We start from the raw sequence: 25,034 nt of genomic DNA, 5'->3' as shown, positions 1-25,034 counted from the left end.
GGGAGGGTCAGGGGCGTCGCAAGCGCGCTTTACAAGGAGTCAGCAGAGGTCAGAGCCCATGTCTGAGGACCGGGGACTCCTGCCAGCACTCTGCCCACTGGTGGCCCGCGCGTGATGCACCCATAGCAGCAGGAGGGGGTGTGGCGCCCACGGCCAGGCGGCGCGTTACACTTTCCACCGGGTCCCGCCTCGGTCCCGGCCCCTCGGTGCTGACGTCACGCGGAGACCTCCCCGATTCCCGTGGCCCACGCCACGTGCCCACGCTGTCCCCCGCCTGGCACCGCCTCTGCCGGCTCCCGAGGGCGCAGACTGCGAGGTAGGGGCGCAGCGGGGAGGACGGGGGGCGCACGGTTGGGAGCAACCGGAGTGCGCGGCCCGCAGGACGGAGGGTGCGGGGGAGGACCCGGGCGCGCGGCGAGGAGGACCGGGGCTGCGAGGTAGGGGTGCGGCGGGGAGGCCGAGGGGCGCGGGGACCCAGGGCGGGGACCGAGAGGAGACCGGCGGGCTGGGTGGGACGACGCCGGTACCCCGAACCGAGCGGGGCGCAGGGCCTGGGTCGGGACGCCTTGGCCGCGCCGCAGCGCCGAGTCCAGCCGCGCAAGCCCCGAGGACGCCCTGGTGGCGGCAGGCGCGCTCGGGCGCGGGGTCCGCGCGGACACGGAGGGCGCGCTGGGGCGGGAGGTGGGGTGTCGGGGACCGGTGTGCCGAGGAGTGTTTGGTGCAGTGCCGCGCTCTGTGCTCCGCGCCAGAGTCGAGACTTCCCGGCCTGGGCTCGCAGAGGGGAGCCGGGCGAGGGAAGAGGCTCGGGGACCCCTCCTGGCCTTCTGCTCCCCACGGGAGGGCGACCTGCGGGCTGTTTTGCGTCCTGGCGATGGGAGCAAACAGGCTGTGGGAGAGCCAAGGGCCAGGCACAGGAAGAGGGCACTTCCTGGCCGGTCCAGGTGGGCATGGAACGCCCCCAGAGAGCCTGGGGGTGCGGGGAAGGGGGCCACATGACCACCTAGGTATCGGTGGAGAAGCCGGCCCAGTGCTGTCTTCCTGTTTCCCAGGAACACCTCCAGCTCAGAAAAGCAGGGTGTGGGCTTCCACAGCGGTGCCAAACTTGAGAATGCTGCCAGGGTCAGAGGGGAAGGCTGGGTCCTTCCCTGCCTGTCGTGGGAAAGGAAACTGTCAGGGTGCAGCCAGGGCAGGGAGGTGAGGGCCCTGCAACAGGAAGCAGGGGTCTGACGCGGAGACCCTCTCCCCTTGATCGCCGCCCTCGGTTCCCCTCTGAGCAGATGGAAACCTCCGAGAAGTGTGAAGCCACAAACCCTTTACATCCCTTCTGCGTGGGGCTGCTCGGAAGGCAGACAGTAGTGAATAGCTCGAGGCAGCTGCTGGGATGTTTTGCAAAGCGTATTCAGAATACCAAGAACCCGAGCGTGCTTTCTTGCCAAAGTCTGAGGCATCCGTCCAGTCGGATTGGGAAGCAGGTGCCCGGGCTGAGGGGTCTGGGGCCGCCTGCCCTTCCTGCAGCCTGTACCAGCACACGCCCTTCCCTGGCCTCTGGGCAGGACAGTGGACAGGTGAGGGGGACGTGGGCGCCTCAGCGAGAGGGGAGGCGGGCTGAAAAATTTGGCCGCGGTCCCAGTGTTAACAGGGGCAGGGCAGAGACATCCCACTGTGTACTGATGGTGAGACCTTCTCTGCTTCTGGAAGCCCACTGGCACTTTAAGAGTTCTGGCTCTAGTGTGAGGCATGGCTCTGAGATTGGACCTGGCCTCGGTTTCCCCATCTGAGACACGGGCGCTGTTAACAGCACCTGCAGCGGCGCAGGGTTGTGTGGCTTGAATGAGGTGATGCCTGCAGGGCTCAGGCGCGAGGCCGGCGTCCAGCGCTCCGCAGCTGCTGCCCCACGTTATGGGCAGAGGAGAGCGTTCATTGTTGCCAAGATTAGCGGGCTGGCGGGTCGCGGAGAGGGCTGGGAAGGCCCTGCTCTGGCTGCGGCTCCCTCGCTCGGCACCGCCTGGCCTGGGGCTCAGCCTCGGTCTCTGCCCACGTCCAGCTTCTGCTTCTGCACAAGGGGTGGTCTTGTGCAGAAATGACCTGGCAGGACCGAAGGGTCAGGGTTTCCCTGAGTGACCCAGGAAGAGAGTGTAGCCGCCCGGGCGTCTTGAGAGGAAATGCTATCTGGGCAGATAGATGGCCGGGCCCCAGAGAGAGTGGAACCCATGCGGATGGACAGGACACACCTGTCACACACCCTGGGGCCCGACCTGGAGCCTCCCGTTGACCTGCCAGCCCGCGCCGGTCCGGGGCCAAGGTGGCCACTTCTTCCGAGCTCTTTGGGCTTCTGCGTGGCTGTTAGGCCGGAGGCTCTGCACCGGGGCAGGTGCTCTGGGCATCTCTGCCTCACACCAGGCCCGTCTTTCCCGCGTGGATGCTCCAAACACACGCGTGCTCAACACGGCCCTGCGGGCCTGCAATCAGTTGTCCCGGGGGGAGAAGTCAGAGTGACACGGTGGTTCTCCAGGTGTGTTCTGGGGACCCTCAGGTCACAACAGCGCTCACAACAGTACCGAGCCGTGGCGTCAGGTGGGCGCTGCTTGTGAGGCGGTGCTTTGTGTCCTCGTGTTGCACACAGCTCCCGTTTTTAAGTTCAGACGCAGGGTATGATCGATGTAACCGCACGAACCAAAGCTCTTAGGATCCCACACGGCTCATAACGGTGTAGACGGGCCCTAAGGTGGAAATGCTGGCGGCCTCCTTGGAAACACCGCTTGTGCCTCGGGTCCCTGTGGCGCACAGGACCAGAGGGACCTGGCCGGTTCTGGGCCATCTGAGGTTTACAGTTTGGGCCCAAGTCACTCCTGGGATGGACGTGCCAGGGCCCTTGAACTTTTGGTAAAAAGTAGGCATTTTTCGTTTCCCAAGGCTTTGCCTGGCTTTGAGGTGTTTGCTGGCAGTGAAGGCCCTGAGTGGGGTCGGTGGGTGGTAAGGGACGGTGGGTGCTGGCAGGAAAGACTCTTCGGGGGTGGGAGAAGGTCCTGCACATGAGGCCCAGAGTGACACTAGACAATATTTATTTTTATTGCCTTTTATCGTCTGCCTTACTTCTCTGTCGGGAGTCAGGAGTACTGTGTCTGAATCCTGGTGAGCTGTGCAACCCTGGGCAAGTGGCCTCGCCTCTCTGAGCCTCCATGGCCTTGCCTATAAGACATGTGAATGCTAACAGCTGTGTTTCAGGAAGTTGTGGGTTCAGAGGAGGTGCTGGGTCAAGATGGTGGACCTGTGAGGAGGGATGTCCTCGGACGTCGGTGTCTGTCTCACTTTCACCTCCTTAGCAAAGCTGTGACACAGACCCTCCTGGGCGTCTGGAAGGCCCCCGCGGCCCCAGAGGAGCAATTTACAGGCCACTCCCAATTACAGAAAGAATAATTCTGAGCCGGCTGTGACAGCAGGGAATGCTGTAGCTGTACGAGAAGCCTCCAGCTCGCTGTGGGAGGGTGCTGGTGAGCGGAGGGTCTGGGGAGAGAGAGCCCAGAGCAGGTACCGGGGTCCCGTGGGCTGCATTTCGAAACAAAAATAAGTTCGTGAGATGCACGTGGTGTCAGCGCTCAAGGCCGCTCCTGAGGCTCAGGGCGGACCTTGGACTGCAGTTGGCACCTCCTCTCTGCTGGGTCCAGCCTCGCTCAGGGTAAGGGAGACAGGTGGAAGTGGGCTGAGGCCCAGGGGGATTGAAGGTCACAGGGCCAAGTGCAGGTCAGAGCCCCTGCTCGCCTTCAGGGCGCTCCCTCCTCAGGGTTGCCTGGCGCCCGGGTCCCTGTGGCCCACTGACCGCGCCTGAAGCTTCCTGGGGGGTCTGCCTTCACACCCAGGCCACCGGGGGTGGGGGGAGCTCCTAGAGCCCGGCTCGCAGCCTCAGCTGCTCATGTCAGCCCCTTCTCCTCGCCCCGGGGGTGGGGAAGGCCAGAGCTCGGGGAACACACGGCCTGGAGGCTGCACGACGTGGCCCTGCCTCCCTCCCTCCCTCTCCCCCCTCCCCCCCCAGAACCACGCCGGCCTCCCCGCTGCCCCTGCACCCCGCTGCGTGCGCTGTGTGTATGCAGCGGGGGCCTTTGCACATGCCCCTCCACTCGGGAGCCCCCCTGCCCAGCTCCCTCCTGCCAGTCTGCCCAGCTTCTCAGTGAAGCCGCTCTGGTCACCCTCTGGAAAAAGGCAGTGCAGCCCTGGCCCTCCTGAGCCCCATGCCCTGATCGGCCTTCTCCTCTTCAGGTACCATTAATCACCTAACACATTAGACAATACGTTTTTTCTTGCCTTTTATGGTCCGCCTAAATCTCTAGCATTCAAGCTCCGCGAGGCCAGGGACCCGTTTTATCCACAGGGGCAGGCCGAGCCCTATGGATGAATAGGAACGCGGTGACTGTCGGGGCGGGGAAGAAAGGGAGCCACAGGGGCTCCTGTGCTGGGACCCTGCCCACCCGCACCCCTTGGAAATGTTGACCATGTCCTTCTGGTCACACAGTCCTCACTGGGTCCTCCTGGCACATGGTCTGTGCTCCTGGAGAACACGCCGCCGTGGCCCTTCCGTGCTCGGCCTGTGATGTGCTTCTCAAGTGGCTGGCGTTTTTCCCGACAGCCCAGGAGCAGGTTGTTCATCCCACTGCAGCCTGTCAGTTTCGCCCTAGTGTCTGGCGGCAGGGACGGGGGTCTGGGCAGGGGTCCTGAGAAGGTGGAGCCCTACCGCTCCCGGTGATGGACACGGGGCTACTTGAAAATCGGTGTGTTCCAAGCCCACCTCTGATTCTTATGTGCTGCGTGGCTCTGATTAAGCTAGTTTTAACCTTACTCTCTGCCTCAGTTTCACCCTCTTGAAAATGAGGACAATAACTGTCCCCGCCTCCCTGGGTGTTAGAGCCCCGCCTGGAATCAGCGGGGTATTCAGTGCTCTTGGTGATTGTTTTTATTTGCTGCTGACAACTTAGAAATCCGGGGCGCTGTGGGGTTGCCGCTTGGTGTGGCCTTTCTGGAAAGCAAATACAAATCGCTTTTGCACAAAAGCACAATTTATACAAATCACAATTTGGCTATACAAACCGAGTTTTTTTTTTTTTAATCTTTTGGCTGTGCTGTGTAGCCTGTGGGATCTCAGTTCCCCAACCAGGGATCGAACCTGCACCCCCTGCATTGGCAGTGCAGAGTCTTAGCCACTGGACACCAGGGAAATCCCTTCAAATCGAGATTCTTTAAACATCCACACACAGTATCTTCTGGGAATCTCTCCTGAGGAAATGGAAACACAGAGCCATATGCGAAGATGTTCATTGTGGTGTTTTTGTCCAGCCATTAAAAATGGCATTTTTTTTATAGACGGTTTAAGGATTTGGGAAAGTACTCATAATATACCAAGTCGAGAGGATGTAAGATTGCACACACAATTGGTTGTAAATTGGTAAAGTATATATGCAGAAAGAAACGCTTAAAGCTCTCTGCTGGCAGGGATCTCAGTAGGTCTTCAATCCTGGCTCCTTTCCCTTCATCTAAGCCAGCAATTAACTGAAAAAACGCACCCATGTGTGTATGTATGCACATATGTACATAATATCCCTGGGAAAAAATCACGTGTGTATAATTTTCTGGAGGAAGATTTATAAATTATACATGCACCCAATCTCCCCCCTTTATGAATATACGTGTATATGTCTACATGTACATATATGCACACATACACACATATATGCATATATGCCTTTATTTTCTGGATGAACATTTTAAACTGAGGTTAGTTAAAGGGAGTACAGCCTCGTGTCTTTATTCTTCCCACAGAAACAAGGCCGTTCCTGTTTCTCCAGTTCGGCCGCTCCCGGCCTCGCGACTTCGTGTTCTGCAGAGATGGGTTTGCGCGTCTGCCTGACCTTCTAAATCAGGGACCCGCCGGAGCGCTGTTCTCCTTGGTCCTGATCTGTTACTTTGTGCATCTTCTCTTCCCTGGCTTGTTCCTTCCGTTGCCTCCCGCTCCGAGACACAGTCAAGCCCACAGCAGCCAATCCCTTCCCGGTAGCTTTTCAGGGTGTGCGGTGGGAGGGCGCGTTGTTTCTGATGAACCCGGGATGCGGTGCGCCAGCCAGACCCTGCTCCGGCGTCGGGAGGAAAACCCCACTTTGTGAAGTGACTTTGTCCCCATTCCCCCCGCCCCGCCGCGTCTCCCCTCCCTGCCTGGCCTCCCCCTTTGTTGCTTCCCCACGTCTCCCTACTGATACTTCCATGGTCGGCACGTGTGCCTGCCCCTCGCCTGTGCTAGGAGACTTCTGCAGCCGGCACTGTGGGGCTTGCTTTCCTTCCGCACAGACACTTGTCCAGCCCCCGGCTGGCCTGGCCACGCGGGCTCGGGCAACGCGGCTTCATCTGCAGGCCCACGGGGCCCTTGCTGGGAAAGCCGGGGGCTGCAGGTGCTGCGGTGGCCCAGGCGGTGGGGTGACCGCAGAGGGCTCGGGGGTGGCTGGTGTCCTGGTGGAGGGGCCTCTGGCTTTGCGGGTGCTCAGCACAAGGGTGGGGGTCTCACTGCCAGCGCACCCTCCCTCCTGAGGGCTGGGAAGGGGCGAGTCCGCGCTGTCCTCACCGGGGTTCCATGGAAACCGCATCCCTGCTTTGGGGGAGGGAGGACGCTTCCCCACACTTGGTGCCGGTTGAAGACCCGGCCCCCGAGAAGGGGAGAAAACGGCGTTTCTGGCCTGGCTGGGTGCAGGTGCCGTGTCCTGGGGGGTGCACTCCTCCCCACAGAGCCCCTTCCCCGGGCCTGAGAGAACGGCCAGAGGCTCAGCCGGGTGTCTCCCTGCAGGTGCCGACGGGCCGGAGGGCGTCCGAGCTGCTTGCTGCTGCCCAGGAGGCCCGACGCCAGGCGGAGCTGGGCCTTGCAGGCCCTCGGCCTCTGGTCCACGTGCCGGGAGCCCACGTGGCCACTGCACTCAGCCCGAGGGAAGGCCGTGGACGAGCTGGTGGCCAGGCCCTGGGCGGTGCATGGGCGGCCGTGGGGCCTCCCCAGCGTGGCCAGGCCCGTCATGCTGCAGTGCCGGCCGGCCCAGGAGTTCAGCTTCGGCCCCCGGGCCCTGAAGGATGCGCTGCTGTCCACCGACCCGGCCCTGCGGCAGCTCTACACGTCCACCTTCTCCCCGGCCGAGAGGCTCTTCCTGGCTGAGGCCTACAACCCCCGGAGGACGTTCTTCCGCACGCTGCTCGTCCACACGGCTTTCGACTGGCTCCTCAGCCGCCCTGAGGCTCCCGAGGACTTCGAGACCTTCCACGCTGCCCTGGCGCCCCGGAAGCAGAGCCTGGCTCGGAAGCACATTTACCTGCAGCCCATAGGTACCCGCAGCCCGTGGGCACCGGCGGGCATGGGCGCCTGCAGCCCGTGGGGCAGCAAGTGGTGATGAGCTGGAGGGTGGCATCCTGGGCCATCAGGACACCCCGGGGCGGGTGGCGAGGGCCTAGATCTAGCATGAGGTGGGGATGTCTGTGCCCGGACCCCAGGCAGGACCTGATACGAAGGGGGATGTGCTGGTGTGCTTGGGATTCGGGGGTGAGACTCAGCTCTCCCCCCAGCCCAGCTCCACACTGTTCAGAAAGCCCAGGGCCTCGGGACCCCTTGGGCGGCTCACTGCCCTGTTCTACCCGCAGGTACCGCCTCGTCCACCGGTACCGTCCCGGCCGTATCTTTTGGAGCCAGCGCTGTCCTAGGCACTGTACTGGCCGCTTCCTCTGTGGTTCAGGGTGCTGGGGTCACGGTCACCCCGCTTCATCGGTTAGGACACTGAGGCTGGGAGGGGAAGTCACAGAGCTGGTGACTGGCAGAGGCAGGATTTGACCCCAGCGCCCTGCTCTTAACCCCGAAGCTGTACTTGGAGACACTGGCAGGGCCTGGCGGGGACTCTGGGACTCCTGCCTGGTCCTCCAGCGCTCAGACTGGGGACACCAGGTGTAACGGGCTGTGTGTGGACCAAGGGCCGAGATGCCTCCGCCAGGCTCTCCGGGGCTTGCTGGCCAGGTGCCGGGGATGAGCGGGCGGGCCACTGGCTCTGCATGCCAAGGCAGGCCTTGCCCCACGCAGGCTCATTACCCGCCCTCCTGCCCCTGAAGACCAGAGGCCTGCAGGCACCCCTCCTGTTCCATTGCCCCCGGCCAGTTGGCCATCTCTGTCTGTAGACTCTGCTTCCAAACTCCCAAACCATCCATGTTGTCTCCCCGCTGACAGCTCATCTTGTTAAAATGCGGGTTCTGGTTCCAGACATCTGGGGTGGGCCTGGGCACCTGCATTTCTAATCACCTCCTGGGCAAGCCGCTGGCCTGGGGACACTGCAGCCACTTTCTCGCAGGTCTCCTGGCTTCCAGCCTTGGTCCGTGTCCAGGGTGCTGGGCACAGGCAGGCGGGGGCTCCGAGGAGTGGGCAGGGGGCCTGATGGCACTGCTCCACCCCCAGATCTGAGCGAGGGGCCGGCAGGCGGGGCGCTCCTGGACCAGCTGCGGAGCTGCACAGAGGCCTTCTTCCTGGGCCTGCAGGTCAGGTGCCTGCCATCGGTGGCGGCTGCGTCCATCCACTGCTCATCACGCCCCAGTCAGGACTCTGACAGGCTCCAGCTCCACACAGGTGAGTGCGTGCGGTGTGGGCACAGGTCAGGTCAGCGCAAGGGCAGGCGTCCGCCGCTTGGCAAAAAGCCCTTTTTGGAGGCAAAATGTGGGAGGGAGGAGCTTAGGAGAAGGAAGGAATCCCCCTGCTTTTCTTGGGGGAGGGAATATCTATTTCCCAGCCTTTAGAAAAGGAAGACTGAGGCAAGGGTTCCCTTCCCCGCTCAGAAGTGTCTGGAGACTGGACCACACAGCCCTCTGTCCTCCGGAAAACTCAAGGGCACACAGAGCAGGTGCCGCGGCCTTCTAAGGCCCCTCTAGCTTTTTGTCTTTACAAAGCTCTCTGACCCCATCATTCCCCAGGGGGTCACTGGCAGCTGGAGAATGAGGCTGGGTTGAGAGGCACAGATGAACTGGGGGCTCTCAGATGTACAGGAGACCCAGACTCAAGCGTAGGGAGGTCCCCAAGAAAGGGCTGGGGCTCTGTCTCTGGCTGATGTTGGATCTGGGATGAGTGGACTGATGTCTTCCATTAGTTGTGAGAAATTCTCAGCCATTATCTTTCTTCCAGTACTGCCTCTGCCTCCTTCTTTCCCCCATTGAGGACTCCAGTGGGGTGTGTGCCCATCCTCCTCACTCTTCCCCTTTCCTTGTATTTCATCCCAGTTTTATTCTCACCCTCCAGTTAACTAATTCTATCTCTAGCTGCACCTAATATGCTATTAAACCCATAGACAGAGTTCCAAATTTCAGTTGTATTTTTCAGTTCTATAGTTTTTAGTGGATTCTTTTTCAAATGAGCAGTGCCACTTTTTAAAACTTTTATGGAAGTATAATTGCTGTACAATATTATATAAGTTACAGGCATACAATATGGTGATTCATAATTTTTAAAGGTTATACTCCATTTATAGTTATAAAATATTGGCTATATTTGCTGTGTTGTACAATATATGCTTGTAGCTTATTTTATACCCAACAGTTTGTACTTCTTACTCCCCTCCCCCTATATTGCCCCTCCTCCCTTCCCTCTCCTCACTGGTAACCACCAGTTTGTTCTCTATATCAGTGAGTGTGTTTCTTTTTGTTGTTATCTTTTTAGATTCCACATATAAGTGATATCATACAGTATTTGTCTTTCTCTGACTTATTTCACTTAGCAAAATGCTCTCCAAGTCCATCCATGTTGCTGCAAATGGCAATATTTAATTCTTGTTTATGGCTGAGTAGTATTCCATTTTGTGTGTGTGTGTGTATGTGTGTGTGTGTGTGTGTGTATATGTATGTATATATGTATGTATATACACCACATCTTCTTTATCCCTTCATCTGTTGATGGACATTTAGGTTGCTTCCATATCTTGGAAACTGTAAATAATGCTGCTACAAACACTGGGCCTCATGTTTTGGGTTTTTTTGGATATATACCCAGGAGTGGGATCGCTAGATCATATGGTAGCTCTATTTTTATTTTTAGTTTTTTGAGAAACCTCCATACTGTTTTCCACAGTGGCTGCACCAGTTTACGTTCTCACCAACAGTGTACGAGGGTTCCCCTTTCTCCACATCCTAGACAACACTTGTTATTTGTGTTCTTTTTAATGATGGCCATTCTGAGAGGTGTGAGGTGATACCTCGTTGTGGTTTTGATTTGCATTTCCCTGATGATTAGTGATGTTGAGCATCTTTTCATGTGCCTGCTGGTCATCTCCATTTCCTCTTCGGAAAAATGTCTATTCAGTTCTTCTGCCTACTTTTTCATCAGATTGTTTGTTTTTTTGAGGTTGAATTGTATGACTTGTTTATGTATTTTGGATATTAACCCCTATTGGTCATATCATTTGCAAATATTTTCTCCCATTCTGTAGGTTGTCTTTTCATTTTGTCAATGGTTTCCTTTGCTGAGCAAAAGCTTTTAAGTTTAATTAGTCCCTGTTTGTTTATTTTTGCTTTTTTTTGTTTCAGGAGGCGGATCCAAAAAAATATTGCTACAATTTCTGTCAAATTGTTCTGCCTATGTTTTCCTCTAGGAGTTTTACAGCATCCAGTCTTACATTTAGGTCTTTAATCCATTTCGAGTTTATTTTTGTATATGGTGTTAGAGAATGTTCTAATTTCATTCTTTACATGTAGCCATCCAGTTTTCTCAGCACCACTAATTGAAGAGACTGTCTTTTCTCCATTGTATATTCTTGCCTCATTTGTCATAGATTAATTGACCATAAGTACATGGGTTTATTTCTGGGCTTTCTATCTTGTATCATTGATCTATATTTCTGTTTTTGTGCCAGTACCATACTGTTTTATTTATTTATTTATTTATTTATTTATTTATTTATTTATTTATTTATGGCTGCGTTGGGTCTTTGTTGCTGCGCACGGGCTTTCTCTATTTGCAGCACATGGGGGCCACTCTTCGCTTGCGTGTGCTTCTCACTGTGGTGGCTTCTCTTGTTGCTGAGCACAGGCTTTAGGCATATGGGCTTCAGCAGTTGTGGCACACAGGCTCAGTAGTTGTGGCTCGCAGGCTTTAGAGTGCAGTCTCAGTAGTTGTGGTGCATGGGCTTAGTTGCTCTGCGGCATGTGGGATCTTCCCAGACCAGGGCTCGAACTTGTGGTCCCCTGCACTGGCAGGCGGATTCTTAACCACTGCACCACCAGGGAAGTCCCCCATACTGTTTTGATTACTGTAGCTTTGTAATATAGCCTGAATTCAGGGAGTGTGATACCTCCAGCTCTGTTTTTCTTTCTCAAGATGGCTTTGGCTGTTTGGAGTCTTTTTTGTTTCCATACAAATTCTAAAATTATTTGTTCCAGTACTGTGAAAAAAATGCCATTGGTAATTTGATAGGGATTGCTTTGAATCTGTAGATTGCTTTGGGTAAGTATGGTCATTTTAACAATATTGATTTTTCCAATCCAAGAACATGGTTATATCTTTCCATCTGTTTGTGTCATCTTCAATTTCTTTCGTCAGTGCCTTTTTTGTTCTTCCGAAAGAGAGACAAAGTAGAAACACTTTGCATTCTTTTCAATACGAACAGCAAGATACTGATACCAACATTTTACAGACATTATTAGTAAGGAAATTGGAAACCAATTTCTCATATAATAAGAACTCTAATGTAAAGTATTAGCAAATCAAATCTAGAAATATGTAAAATACATTACAATTCACTTGTATTTATTCCAGGAACGTGAGAGTAGTTTAACATTTATCTATTTATTTTTATTTTTGGCTTCATTATTCTCTCAGTTTTTTTTTTTTAATTGAAGTATAGTTGATTTACAATGTTGTGTTAGTTTCAGGTAAAAAACAAAGTGATTCATTTATACATACATATCTATCTATTTTTTTCAGATTCTTTTTCCTTATAAGTTATTACAAAATATTGAGTATAGTTCCCTGGGCTATACAGCAGGTCCTTTTTGGTTACTTACTTTATATATAGTAGAGTGTATATGTTAATCTCAAACTCCTAATTTATCCCTCCCACCCTTCCCCTTTGGTAACCATAAGTTTGTTTTCTATGTTTCTGTTTTGTATATAAGTTCATTTGTATCATTTTTTTTAAGATTCCACATATAAGCAATATCATATGATATTTGTCTTTCTCTGATTTACTTCACTTAGTATGATAATCTGTAGGTCCATCCATGTTGCTGAAATGGTATTATTTCATTCTTTCTTATGGCTGAATAATATTCCATGTATGAATATACCACATCTCCTTTCTTTATCCATTCATCTGTTGATGGACATTTATGTTGCTTCCATGTCGGCTATTGTAAATAGTGCTGCAATGAACAGTGGAGTGCATGTATCCTTTCAAATTACGGTTTTCTCTGGATACATGCCCAGGAGTGGGAATGTAGGATCATATGATAGCTCTATTTTTAGTTTGTTAAGGAAGCTCCATGTTTTCCATAGGAGATGCACCAGTTTACATTCCCACCAACAGTGTAGGAGGGTTCCTTTTTCTTCACACCCTCTCCAGCATTTATTATTTGTAGACTTCTTGATGATGGCCATTCTGACTGGTGAGGTGATACTTCATTGTAGTTTTGATTTGCATTTCTCTAATAATTAGTGATGTTGAGCATCTTTTCATGTGCCTTTTGGCCATCTGTATGTTTTCTTTGGAGAAATGTCTATTTAGATCTTCTGCCCATTTTTCCATTGGGTTCTTTTTCTTTTATATTGAGCTCTATGAACTATTTGTGTGAACTATTTGGAGATTAATGTCTTGTCAGTTGCATAATTTGCAAATATTTTCTCCCATTCTGTAGGTTGTCTTTTCATTTTGTTTATGGTTTTCTTTGCTCTGCAAAACTTTTAAGTTTAATTAGGCCCTGTTTGTTTATGTTTGCTTTTGTTTTCTTTGCCTTAGGAGACAGATCCAAAAAAATACTGCTATGATTTATGCTTTCCTCTAGGAATTCTATAGTATCTGTTCTTACATTTCTGTTTTTTTGTTAGAACCATGCTGTTTTGATTACTGTAGCTTTGTAGTATAGTCTGAAGTCAGGGAGCCTGATTCCTCCAGCTCTGTTTTTCTTTCGTAAGATTGCTTTGGCTGTTCAGGGTCTTTCGTGATTCCATAAAAATTAAAAAAATTTTTTCTAGTTCTGTGAAAAATGTCTTTGGTAATTTGATAGGGATTGCATTGAATCTGTAGGCTGCTTTGGGTAGTATGGTCATTTTGACCATATCGATTTTTCTGATCCAAGAACATGGTATGTTTTTCTGTCAGTGTCATCTTTGATTTCTTTCATCAGCATCTTATAGTTTTCAGAGTATAGGTCTTTTGCCTCCTTAGGTAGGTTTATTCCTAGGTATTTTATTCTTTTTGATGCTATGGCAAATGGGATTGTTTCCTTAATTTCTCTTTCTGAGCTTTCATTGTTACTGTATAGGAATGAAACAGATTTTTGTGTATGGTTCTTTGTATTTCTGTGGTGTTGGTTGTAACTTTTTTCATTTCTAATTTTATTGATCTGGGCACTCTCCCTTTTTTTCTTGATGAGTCTGGCTAAAGGTTTATCAATTTTGTGCAGGCTTCTGGTGGGAGTGGCTGGTGCCTGCGCACTGGTGGATGGAGCTGGGTCCTGGTCCTCTGGTGAGCAGGGCCGTGTCAAGGGGTGTGTCTAGAGGTGGCCGTGGACTCAGCAAGTCTTTGGAAGCCGGTTTGCTGATGGGTGGGTTGTGTTCTCGCCCTGTTGGTTGTTTTACCTGAGGTGCCCCAACTCTGGAGCATGTCGATGGGTGGAGCATGTCGATGGGTGGCTAACATGGCAGCCTCCAGGAGGGCTCACACTGATGAATATCCCCCAGTATCTCCACCACCAGTGTCCTTGGACCCACAGTGAGCCATAGCTGCCCCTGGCCTCCCCAGGAAACCCACCAAGACCAGCAGGTTGGCCTAGCCCAGGTTCCTATGAAGTCACTGCTTTTACCCTGGGTCCTGGTACACACAAAACCTTGTGTGCATCCTCCAAGAGAGGAAGGAATCTCTGTTTCCCCAGTCCTGTGGAGCTCCTGCGCTCAAGCCCCACTGGCCTTCAAAGCCAGATGCTCTGGGGCTCCTCCTCCCAACGCTGGACCCCTAGACTGGGGAGACTGGTGTGGGGCTCAGAACTCTCACTCCTGTGGGAGAACTTCTGTGATATAATTGTTCTCCAGTCTGCGGGTCACCCACCTGTGGGGTATGGGATTTGATTATATTGTGAATGTGCTCCTTCTACTGTCTCTTTGGGTTTCTTCTTTATGTCTTTGGATATGGAATATCTTTTTTGGTAGGTTCCAATCTTTTTTACTGATGGTCGTTCAGCAGTTAGTTGTGATTTCTTGGTGCGCTCGTGAGAGGTGAGCTCAAGGTCCTTCTACTCTGTCATCTTGTCCCAGGATCTTTCATCAGTGTCTTATAGTTTTCCGAGTACAGGTTTTCTGCCTCCGTAGGTAGGTTTATTCCTAGGTATTTTATTCTTTTTGATGAAGCAGTGTCACTTTAAAAAAAATTTTTTAAAATTTATTTGTTTATTTATTTGGTTGTGCCAGGTCTTAGTTGCAGCAGGCGGGCTCCTTAGTTATGGCATGTGAACTCTTAGTTGCGGCATGCATGTGGGATCTAGTTCCCTGGCCAGGGATGGAACCTGGGCCCCCTGCGTTGGGGGCTCAGAGTCTTAACCACTGGACTGCCAGGGAAGTCCCAGTGTCACTTTTTTCATCATTCCCAATTCCCGGCTAAAATTACATTTAGCGTTTATATCTATGAGCATAGCTGCTTTATAATCTGTGTCTGTGAGTCCAGCATTTCGAGCACCCGTGTTGCTCTTTCTGCTAATTCTGTCTTGGTTATTTTGCCTCATTGTGTGTCTTATTTTTGATTGTTAGCTGGACGTCTTATGTGAAAAATTAGTTTAACTTTTAGAAGAATTTGTGGCCTGGGATGCTGTAGTTTTTCTGAGAGAGGATTTTATTTCTCCTTGGCCAGGCATCTAAGGGAGCTGACGGTCTGGGCCACCCTGATGACCCCAGGAGTACAGCCTTCCTCTCCCTGGGTGCGGCCCTTTGGGGTAGCAGGCGGAGCGGGGGCTGTGTCATCAGGGTCACCTTCCCATCCACCGTCTCAGAAACAGCTCAGCTTTATCTTTTGGGATTCTACTCTTCTCCCTGTTTCTAGTTTCTCAGTAGGTCTCTGGTGTTTAAAAGTCCTGTTTATTGAGGCATAATTTACATATAGAGAAATTATTCCTTCTGGGTGTAACCATTCTGAGTCCTGACACACACACACACACACACACACACACACACACATCACGTAGCCATCACCATAAGAGTGTGTAGAACAGCTTGCCTCGCCCCCCCCAAGCCTTCCTCCGTGCCCTCCTGTAGCCACCCATCCCCCATCTTCAATGCCTTCAGAAGCTGTTCTTTGTGTGTCACTTGGCTTGTTTGGTTATCTTGTAGTGGCAGGCAGTGTGCTGTTACAGCCGGCGTACAGCCGGCGTTGAGTTTCTGGGGCTGACAGGGACTACTGGCCGGTGGGTGCCGTCCCGACGGTGGCGTGCCCCTTTCTCTGTCCCAGACTGCAGCCTCGGTCCCTCGCTGGGCACAGCCCTCCCCCGCCCCCCCGAGGGTCTGAGCAGGGCCCGAGGAGCAATGGCTGGCCTGGGCCCCGCCGCTCCTGCCCCCTGCGGCGCCACCACGCCTGCCGTTGCTTCCGCGCGACTCGGGGGAAACCCAGCATCTGTCCAGCTGCCCCAGGGGCTGTGGTGCCGGGGTCCGGGTGTCCATCTCTGCTCACTGCTGAAAGGACTGCTCTTTCCCCCGCCCTAGGCTTCGTGGGCCACTGGAAGGAAGGGGGCCCGGGAGGGCTCACCCAGCAGGTGGCGTGCAGAGGCCATGAGAGGTTGGATTCCCGTGGTCAGATTACGTGGTTCAGATGGCTGTGTTCGTTTCCTGCGGCCGCTGTAACGAAGCACCACAAACTGGGTGGCTTAAAACACAGAAGTGTATTATCTCACGGTCCAGAGGCCAGAATTCTGAGACCAAGGTGTTGGCCGGCCCTGTCCCCTATGAACGCTCCGGGGAACCCTTCCTCACCTCCTCCACCCCTGGTGGCGGCCGGTGGTCCTTGGTCCAGCCTCGGCCTCCATCATCACGTAGCTTGTGTCGCTTCTCCTCTTGGAAGGACCCCAGGCGAATTGGATTAGGCCCACCCTACTGACCTCACCTTAACTTGATTACCTCTGCAAACCCTGTCCCCAAGTAAGGTCACATTTCAGGTGAAATGTGACCTTGCAGCCCCTCCTCCTCCAGAGCCTGCGCTATGGCCCCTTCAGCTCTCTCTGACCCTCCTGCCTCCTCTCGGGAGGACCCTGGTGATTCCACCGGGTCCAGCTGGGTAATCCAGAATCACCTTCCCACTGGGAGACCTTTAATTTAATCCCATCTGCTTGCTTCTGCCAGGTGAGGAACACACGCACAGGTCCCGGGGATGAGATGCCACGTCTCTGGGGCCATCAATCAGCTGCCCGTGGCTGCAACGGCTCTTCCCACGAACACCGGTCTCATTGGCCCGGCGGCCTTTTTGGTGTCCCCACTTGGACTACCCTTTCCAAGCCTGAGCTCTTTCTTCCCCCCGAGGCCCAGGCCCGGAGCCCCCGCTTCACGTGGTGCAGCTTGGCCGCTGAGTTTTCGGCCTCAGTCTGAGTTTTTCATGGAATGTCGCTAGCTTGCGTCCGACTGTGGGATGAGTTGGTCCCAGGCAGAGGAAGAGGGGGATGGGCCCGGAGAGGGGCACCAGCCGCCTCCTCACTGCCCCCTCTGGCCCTGTCCCCGCAGACGGCATCCTGTCTTTCCTGAAGAGCAGCAAGCCAGGCGATGCATTATGCGTGCTGGGCCTCACGCTGTCCGACCTGTACCCCCGAGAGGCCTGGACCTTCACCTTCGGCACGTTCCTTCCAGGGCATGGTGAGCCGGCACCTGGGGGCCTCCTGCCTCAGCCCTGAGGCTTGGGTACAGGGCCTGGAACACGTGGGGATGTCATCCCCTCGCTGCTTCTCCCAGAACCCCTCCTGGGGGAGAGAATGGGCATATATGGAAATGCTCTCTTGAACCTGCAGCCCCAGTTCTCACCCCTCCTGGGCCAGGGGCTGTCTGCTTGGCAAACGCGCTGGCAGGGCGGGGCCTTTAGGACCTGTGCATCCTGAGGAGGGTGGCTTTGCCCGTGGGCTCCCTGAGCTGAGGCCACTCCTGGTGCCTCCGCTTCTCTGCCTCTCCCCAGAAGTGGGCGTCTGCAGCTTTGCGCGGTTGTCGGGGGAATCCCTGCAGCGGGGGCCCAGCACCCCTGACCTGGCCCCCGAGGCACCCCTGCAGGACAGAGGCCGGACCGTGTGCTTCAGCGCCCTGGGGATGGTCCAGTGCTGCAAGGTGGGTGTTGGGGTGCTGCCCAGGTGGTGGGAGGAGACGGGGGACAGGAAGAGGAGGGGCTGCTGGGGGTTCTGGCGAGCTCCAGGAAGATGCTAGGGTGTGGAATCAGACAGCAGGGCGTGAGTGGACAGCCATCGAGCCCTGGGTCCAGCCAGTTACGCTGTCCAGTCCTCACGGTGCTGACGACCATCCTTCACTTTAGGGACTATGGCCACTTAGGCTCAGAAACGCCAAGTGCTTTGTCCAAGGTCACACAGCTCTCAAGTGGCAGGGTTGGGATTTGAGCCCTCATCTGACACCCAAACCTCCATGCTCTGAGGCCCCCAGAGCTGACCACACCAGCTTGCCTTTCTCCCCGCACCCAGGGGTCCCGGGGATCGGCGGGTGGCGGGCTCCAGGATGCAAGGCGGTGGGGACCTTCTCCCTCAGGTCACGTGCCATGAGCTCTGCCACCTCCTGGGCCTGGGGAACTGCCGCTGGCTCCGCTGCCTCATGCAGGGCACCCTCAGCCTGGACGAGGCCCTGCGGCGGCCCCCGGACCTCTGCCCCATCTGCCTTCGGAAGCTGCAGCACATCCTGGGCTTCAAGCTCGTGGACAGGTACAAGGTGAGTCGCGGGCAGGGGGAGGGGTGAACAGGTCTGCGGGTCTCGTGGGTCTGGCTGAGTCCCCCGCCAGGCGCCTGGCCCAGTGCCGGTGGCTGTCACCACAGGGGCGCACGGCTTTTATTTCCCAGGCAATACCGGGCACTGACCGTGTACTAGACCCTGTCCTAGAGCTTCCTGTACTCGGGCCGGTTCCGGCATCACCAAGGGGCCTTCCCCAGCATCACTTTCTCCCTAATTGGCTCACAGCCCCTCCGGAGGAGGAGGCGGAACCAGACTAACCAAGAATCACTGTGGAAAGGCGGGCGCTGCTCTTAATCCGGCCCCGCCCTGCGCGGGGGCTGAGCCAGCGCGGCGATGCTGCCCTCTGCTGTCCGCACGAGGCACTGCCGGGGAGCAGGGCCCAAGAGGGACCCTAGGGAACCGGGTCCGTCTGCTCCACTGCAGGGAGAAACCTTATCCAACGGAGAAGTTCGTTTGCAAACTCAGAAACTTTACTCTGAGTTCACAGTTCAAAGGCAGGTAGTGGTTATTTTCTCTTTTTAAAAATCTTTTATTATTTTTTAATTGAAGTATAGTTTTGATTTACAATGTTGATTGCTGTACAGCAAAGTGACTCAGTTATACACACACACACATATATATATACACACATACATATTCTTTTGTATATTCTTTTCCATTACGGTTTGTCCCAGGATATTGGATATAGTTCTCTGTGCTATACAGTAGGACCTTGTTGTTTATCCATTCTATATGTACTAGTTCCGAACTCCCCATCCATCCCTCTCCCACCCCCCTCCCCCTTGGCAACCACAAGTCCGTTCTCTACGTCTGTGAGTCTGTTTCTGTTTTGTAGATATGGTCATTTGTGTCATTTTTTAGATTCCACATAGAAGTGATATCATATGGTATTTGTCTTTCTTGACTTCCTTCACTTAGTATGATAATCTCTAGTTGCATCCATGTTGCTACAATTGGCATTATTTCATTCTTCTTTATGGCTGAGTAGTATTCTATTGTATATATGTACCACATCTTCTTTATCCATTCATCTGTCAATGGACATTTAGGTTGTTTCTATGTCTTGGCTTTTGTAAATAGTGCTGCCGTGAACATAGGGGTGCATGTATCTTTTTGGATTAGAGTTTTGTCTGGATATATGCCCAGCAGTGGAATTGCTGGATCATATGGTAATTCTATTTTTAGTTTTCTGAGGAAGTTCCATACTGTTTTCTATAGTAGCTACACCAGTTTACCTTCCCACCAACAGTGTAGGAGGGTTCCTTTTTCTCCACACCCTCTCCAGCATTTGTTATTTGTAGACTTTTTAATGATGGCCATTCTGACCGGTGTATGGTGAAACCTCCTTGTAGTTTTGATTTGCATTCCTCTAATAATTAGTGATGTTGAGCATCTTTTTATGTGCCTATTGGCCATCTGTATGTCTTCTTAGGAGAAACGTCTATTTAGGTCTTTTGCCCAGTTTTTGATCAGGTGGTTTGTTTTTTTTGTTATTGAGTTGTATGAGCTGCTTGTATATTTTGTGGTACGCAGGCCTCTCACCGCTGCGGCCTCTCCCGCCACGGAGCACAGGCTCCGGACGTGCAGGCCCAGCGGCCATGGCTCACGGGCCCAGCCGCTCCGCGGCATGCGGGATCCTCCCAGACCGGGGCACGAACCCGCGTCCCCTGCATCGACAGGCGGACTCCCAACCACTGCGCCACCAGGGAAGCCCTGTTTGTATATTTTAGAGATTAAGCCCTTGTCGGTCGCCTCATTTGCAAAAACTTTCTCCCATTTCATAGGTTGTCTTTTCGTTTGATTTATGGTTTCCTTTGCTGTGCAAAAGCTTGTAAGTTTGATTAGGTCCCATTTATTTATTTTTGTTTTTATTTCTATTGCCTTGGGAGACTGACCTAAGAAAACATTTGTATGATTTATGTCAGAGAATGTTTTGGCTATGCTCTCTTCTAGTTTTATGGTGTCATGTATTATGTTTAACTCTTTAAGCCCTTTTGAGTTTCTTTTTATGCATGGTGTGAGGGTGTGTTCTAATTTCATTGATTTCCATGCAGCTGTCCAGCTTTCCCGGCACCACCTCCCGAAGAGGCTATCTTCTTCCCATTTTATATTCTTGTATCCTTTGTCGAAGATTAATTCACCTTAGGTGTGTGGGTTTATTTCTTGGCTCTCTCTTCTGTTCCATTGATCCATATGGCTGTTTTTGTGCCAGTACGACACTGTTTTGATTACTGTAGCTTTGTAGTGTTGTCTGAAGTCTGGGAGGGTTATGCCTCCTGCTTCCCCCCACCCCCCCTCAGGATTGCTGTGGCAATTCTGGGTCTTTTATGGTTCCATATAAAATTTTGGATTATTTGTTCTAGTTCTGTGAAAAATGTCATGGGTAATTTGACAGGGATCACATTAAATCTGTAGATTGCTTTGGGTGGTAGTGCCATTTTAACAATATTAATTCTTCCAATCCAAATGCATGGGATAGCTTTCCATTTCTTTGAATCATCTTTAGTTTCCTCTATTAATGTTTTATAGATCTCAGCATATAAGACTTTCACCTCCTTGGTATTTCAATTTTTTGGTGCAATTTTAAAAGGTATTTTCTTTTTTACATTCCCTTTCTGATATTTCATTGCTAGTGTAAAGAAATGCAACCACTTCTAGTAGCGTTTGGGTGGAGTCTTTAGGGTTTTCTATTTATAGTATCATGTCATCTACAGAGAGTGACAGTCTTACCTCTTCCCTTCCAATTCGGATACCTTTTATTTCTTTTCCTTGTCTGATTGCCATGGCTAGGACTTCCAATACGATATCGGATAGAAGTGGTGTGAGTGGGCATCCTTGTCTCGTTCCAGATTTCAGTGGGAAGGCTTTCAGCTTTTCACCGTTGAGTATTATGTTGGCTGTGGGTTTGTCATAAGTGGCTTTTATTATGCGGAGATATGTTCCCTCTCTACCCACTTCGGTAAGAGTTTTTATCCTAATGTTGAATTTCATCAAATGCTTTTCTGCGTTTGTTGATAAGAGCACGTGGTTTTCGTCTTCTCTTGTTAAAGTGTGCATCACAGTGATTGATTTGCATATACCGAACCATCCCTGTGAACTTGGGATGAATACCACTTGGTCGTGGTGTATGAACTTTTTAAAATCTGTTGGATTTGGTTTGCTAATATTTTGTTGAGAATTTTTGCATCTATAGTCATCGAAGATATTGGCGTGTAATTTTCTTTTCTGGTGGTATCTCTGTTTCTGGTATCAGGGTGATGGTGGCTTCATAGAATGTCTTTGGGAGTGTTCCCTCCTCTTCAGTCTTTTGGAAGAGTGGTAATTTCTTCTTTAAATCCACCTTTGGATGAAAATACCAAGTTAAAGACGTTTTTTGTTCAAATGAAGGCATAGGCCCACCAACGAAACAGCTTGGGCTCAACTTTAAGACCCAGAGTTTTAAGCCAGACGCTTTAAGTGAATCCCGTTGTGTCTGAGGTTCTGGGAAGCCCGTCCTCCTCTAGGAGATGGTCAGCTGCTGGAGCCCACTGGGTCCGGGGGCTGGACTCGGGGGAGAGGCTCTTGGACAGGCAGGAGTTTATGATCCGGTGCTTGTGGAGGGGTTGGCTCTGTGTTTCTAACGGGCTCCCAGGCTGCTGCTGGTCGGGGACCCCAGGCTGGGGACCCCTGAACACGGGGCTGGGCATGTCCAGGTCAGAGCTGCCTCCTGGCCTGGGTCTCCCCTGAATGTCTCTGGGGTAAACAGCGCGTCGAGGGGCGCTGAGGCGGCGGCCTGCCTCGCGGCAGAGGGGACCCAGAGGCAGCGCCCCCGTAGGGAGGCGCCTCTGCTGCCGACTGGCTGACGGCGCTCAGAAAGATGCGCCGGGCGAGGGCGTCACCGTCTCCAGAGCGCCCGCCCCACCTAGTGCAGGGCTGGGGGCTCGGCGGTAAGCTGCCCATTATCCTCGTGTGCGTGTAAGGTGAAGCGGGCCAGCCGCGGCCTGCAGAAGGTCTGGGGTTTCTCACCACTTCCTTTCTCGGGGTCTTGCTCGCCTGTCGGATCCGAACTTTCAGGCCCTTCGTCCCCCTCCCCTGACGCATGCCTTCCCGCGACTCCTAACCTCGAGGCGGGGCGCCCTGGGCCTGTTCTGGATCTGTTCCCATCAGTCAGCGGTGTGCTGGTAAGCGCCCTCTAAAGAAAAATCCTCGATTGGGCGTATCTGCCAGTTTCCATTGTGTGACGACTCCACCACGGCCGGTTCTGAGCCATCACGGAAGGAGAGTGGCGAGGAGGAGGTGGGCAGTAGCTGACCGCGGGCGTCTCTGATGCCCGGATGCACCACGTGCAGAGGTGCTAGTGGGATGTAGGAAAGCCATGATTCCCTTTGCTTTGAACAGTGTTGACAAGTCAGCTTAATTTATCCACGAATAACGGTCAGGCTTGCAAAGCTCCTGCAAGTTCGCTGTCTTTAGAGGCCCCATTCCGAGGGCCCCTTTGGCACCAGACTGCCACTCGCCCTGGGTCGTGGGCACAGTGGGGTCCCCGCGGGAGAGGGGCTGGGTCTCCTGGCGGCTCCCTGGCGAGGGAAGGGGCCGGACAGGCCGACTCAGCCTGCGTCTCTCCCTCGTAGAGACTGTACACCTGGACGCTAGAGGCGGCGGGGACGCGGCCTGGGCCGGCGGCCGGGGAGCCGTCCGTGTCGGAGGACACCCTGCCCTGCAGCGCGGACTCGGGCCTGTGCGGCGAGAGCGACTCGGAGCCTGGCAGCGGCCTGTCAGAGCCCCTGTCCCCGGACGCCTGGAGCCACGCCTTCCCCGTGGGCCCGGAGCTGGAGCCTGAGGACGGGCTGGGCTCCCTGGAGGCCGCGGAGAGCCCGGGGGAGGCCCTGGCGGAGCACGGGCGCTGGCTGGCGGCCTGCATCCAGGCCCTGGAGAGGGACGTGACTGAGGAGGAGCTGGCGCGGGTGGACGGTGCCGTGGACGCCCTGGCCCGCTGGGACCTGTTCACGGGGCAGCTCCCGGCCCCCCGGCAGGACCCGCCCTGCGGCCGAGACGGCGCGGGGCTGCGCCGAGTCCTGGGCGACAAGTTCTCCTCCCTCAGGCGGAAGCTGAGCGCTCGCAAACCGTCCAGGGCCGAGGCGTCCCCGCGGCGCTGGAAGGCAGAGGACAATTAGCACGGCTGCCGCGTCTCGTCCAGCACGGCTGGTGCGCCTCTCGGGCCCGGCTGTGGGCGGAAGGGACGGTGTCTCGGGAAGCGGAAGGCGATCCGTCTGCACGTGGACCCCGCACCCCCAGCCCTAACCGCAGCCTCACGACGCAGCCGGGGGGCGGGGCGGGGTCCCAGGTACCCCGAGGGCCGTCCTCGGGCCGCACCCGACTTCACAGAGGAGGTACCCGTCTCCTGCGGCCTGGGGCTCGGGGCTCTGCTACGGCGAACTCAGATTGCAAGGCCCCAACGTGGGTCCTCCGCTCGAAAGGGGGCAAAGGGGGTCTTGTTGCAACCTACAAGGTCCCCCCGCCTCCCCCGACCCCAAGCCCACAGAAAGGGCCCCTTTCTGCGGCGCTAACTGCACTCTGACCCTTGGAACTTGGCGTGGGCGTCTCCCTGAAAGTTCTGGGTGGCCACCACCTACCAGACCACGTGCCCAGAGATGTGCCACTTCTTCTGACAACTGTTGCGGGAAGGGAGGGTGTCCCGTGTGCAGGTCTGAAGGTGCTGCTGCGTGCTGTGACTTGCAGAGGTGAAAGCAAACTGCGGCTCCATCCTCAGGACAGTTTTCTGACAAAGGTGGCCTGGACCCCAACACCAGTGAGGGCAAGGAGATGAGATTTGTTCAGAACACCCGTGTCTGTGTTTTTTTGGTCTCGTTTGACCAGTTGCTGAGAGAACAAGTGATTTAGATGTTAAAATACCCATCACCCCAGTAGAATTGTCTGTCTGCCTTTAATTTCGTCAAACTTTGCTTCCGGTTCTTGGAAACTCCTTTATGTGCAACACACACATTTGACTGTTAGGTTTTCCCGACCGACGGACTGTTTTCATTATCAAATGCCCGGGGCTGCTGCTTAGGAGTCCTGGGGAGAGATGCTTCTCGTCCCGACAGCAGAGCTCCCGCAGAGTGATGAGTAGTCGCAGCTACTTCCCATCTGGAGAGAGGCACGAACAGGAGCAGCTCCTACATTTCGTGCATAGCTTAGACAGTTTGGGGGGCCTTCTAAGAAAAACAGTACAAGCTACAAATACAGAATCAGGAGGGTCACCCCCCAAGCAAGGACGCCTGAAGCCTCCTTGTGATGTAGGTTCCAGCCCCAGAAAGATGGAAGGGATGAGACCATCCTGAAAATAAAGCAGCAAGGACGCAGCTCTTCAGACCCGCATTCTCTTTCATGGGGTTGAAGATGCATCACAAGGATTCAGAGGTAACTGATGCGGAGAAGAGGACGAGCCAGGCTCTGCAGAAAGTGTGCTGGGGCCAACCCCACAGAGAGCGTGATGGAGGAAGAGAAGGAGGCCTCGGTGTCTGTCACTGTGAACAAACCACTCACCCCTTAGTGGCTTAAAACCCCAGCAACCTATCCAGCTCAGCTGCAGTGTGGACAGAGCTTGGTGGGGAAAGTTTACCCCTGGGGCTGGGCTGGAGAGTCCTGCTCTAGGACGGCTCACTCACGGGGCTGCCGTGTGATGGCCGAGGGCCAGGGCCTTGGTCCTGTCCGGGTGGCTTGGGCTTCCGTGTAGTATGGCGGCTGGCTACCGAAGGAGGGATTTCCTGGAGTCACGTGGAAGACGTGTAGCCTCTCAGGACTCAGCCATACTCCGTTAAGGCCGCCTGAAAGGCTCACCCAGGCTCACACACAGGGAGGGGATGTAGATCCCACCTCTTCATAGGGGTGT

At 53.9% G+C, this 25,034-nt stretch overlaps 1 protein-coding gene across 2 annotated transcripts; it reads left to right on the top strand.

The window, feature by feature from the left end:
- The first annotated feature begins 364 nt into the window (after window positions 1-364).
- AMZ1 (archaelysin family metallopeptidase 1) lies at window positions 365-25,034 on the top strand. Of its 2 annotated transcripts, none has more exons than XM_032604608.1 (7): window positions 365-437; window positions 6,821-7,344; window positions 8,456-8,623; window positions 16,949-17,077; window positions 17,391-17,536; window positions 18,035-18,142; window positions 22,774-25,034. In XM_032604608.1, the coding sequence occupies exons 2-7, from the start codon at window positions 7,041-7,043 to the stop codon at window positions 23,314-23,316; spliced, it is 1,398 nt and encodes a 465-aa protein (XP_032460499.1). In that variant the 5' UTR covers window positions 365-437; window positions 6,821-7,040; the 3' UTR covers window positions 23,317-25,034. The 2 variants fall into 2 exon arrangements, with proteins under 2 accessions (XP_032460499.1, XP_032460498.1); XM_032604607.1 differs by having other exon boundaries at window positions 17,966-18,142.

This window comes from Phocoena sinus, chromosome 15 (genome assembly GCF_008692025.1).
Source record: "Phocoena sinus isolate mPhoSin1 chromosome 15, mPhoSin1.pri, whole genome shotgun sequence".
NCBI classification, from domain to species: Eukaryota; Metazoa; Chordata; class Mammalia; order Artiodactyla; family Phocoenidae; genus Phocoena; species Phocoena sinus.
The sequence above is the reverse complement of the archived record's forward strand: the minus strand, read 5'-3'. Positions and strand labels throughout refer to the sequence as shown.

Excerpts from the sequence above, each read along its gene's own strand:
- AMZ1 (XM_032604607.1), top strand. The coding sequence starts at position 7,041 with ATGCTGCAGTGCCGGCCGGCCCAGGAGTTCAGCTTCGGCCCCCGGGCC. Across the intron at positions 8,624-16,948 it reads CAGGCTCCAGCTCCACACAG|ACGGCATCCTGTCTTTCCTG; the intron begins GTGAGTGCGTGC and ends CTGTCCCCGCAG. Across the intron at positions 17,537-17,965 it reads GGATGGTCCAGTGCTGCAAG|GTCACGTGCCATGAGCTCTG; the intron begins GTGGGTGTTGGG and ends CTTCTCCCTCAG.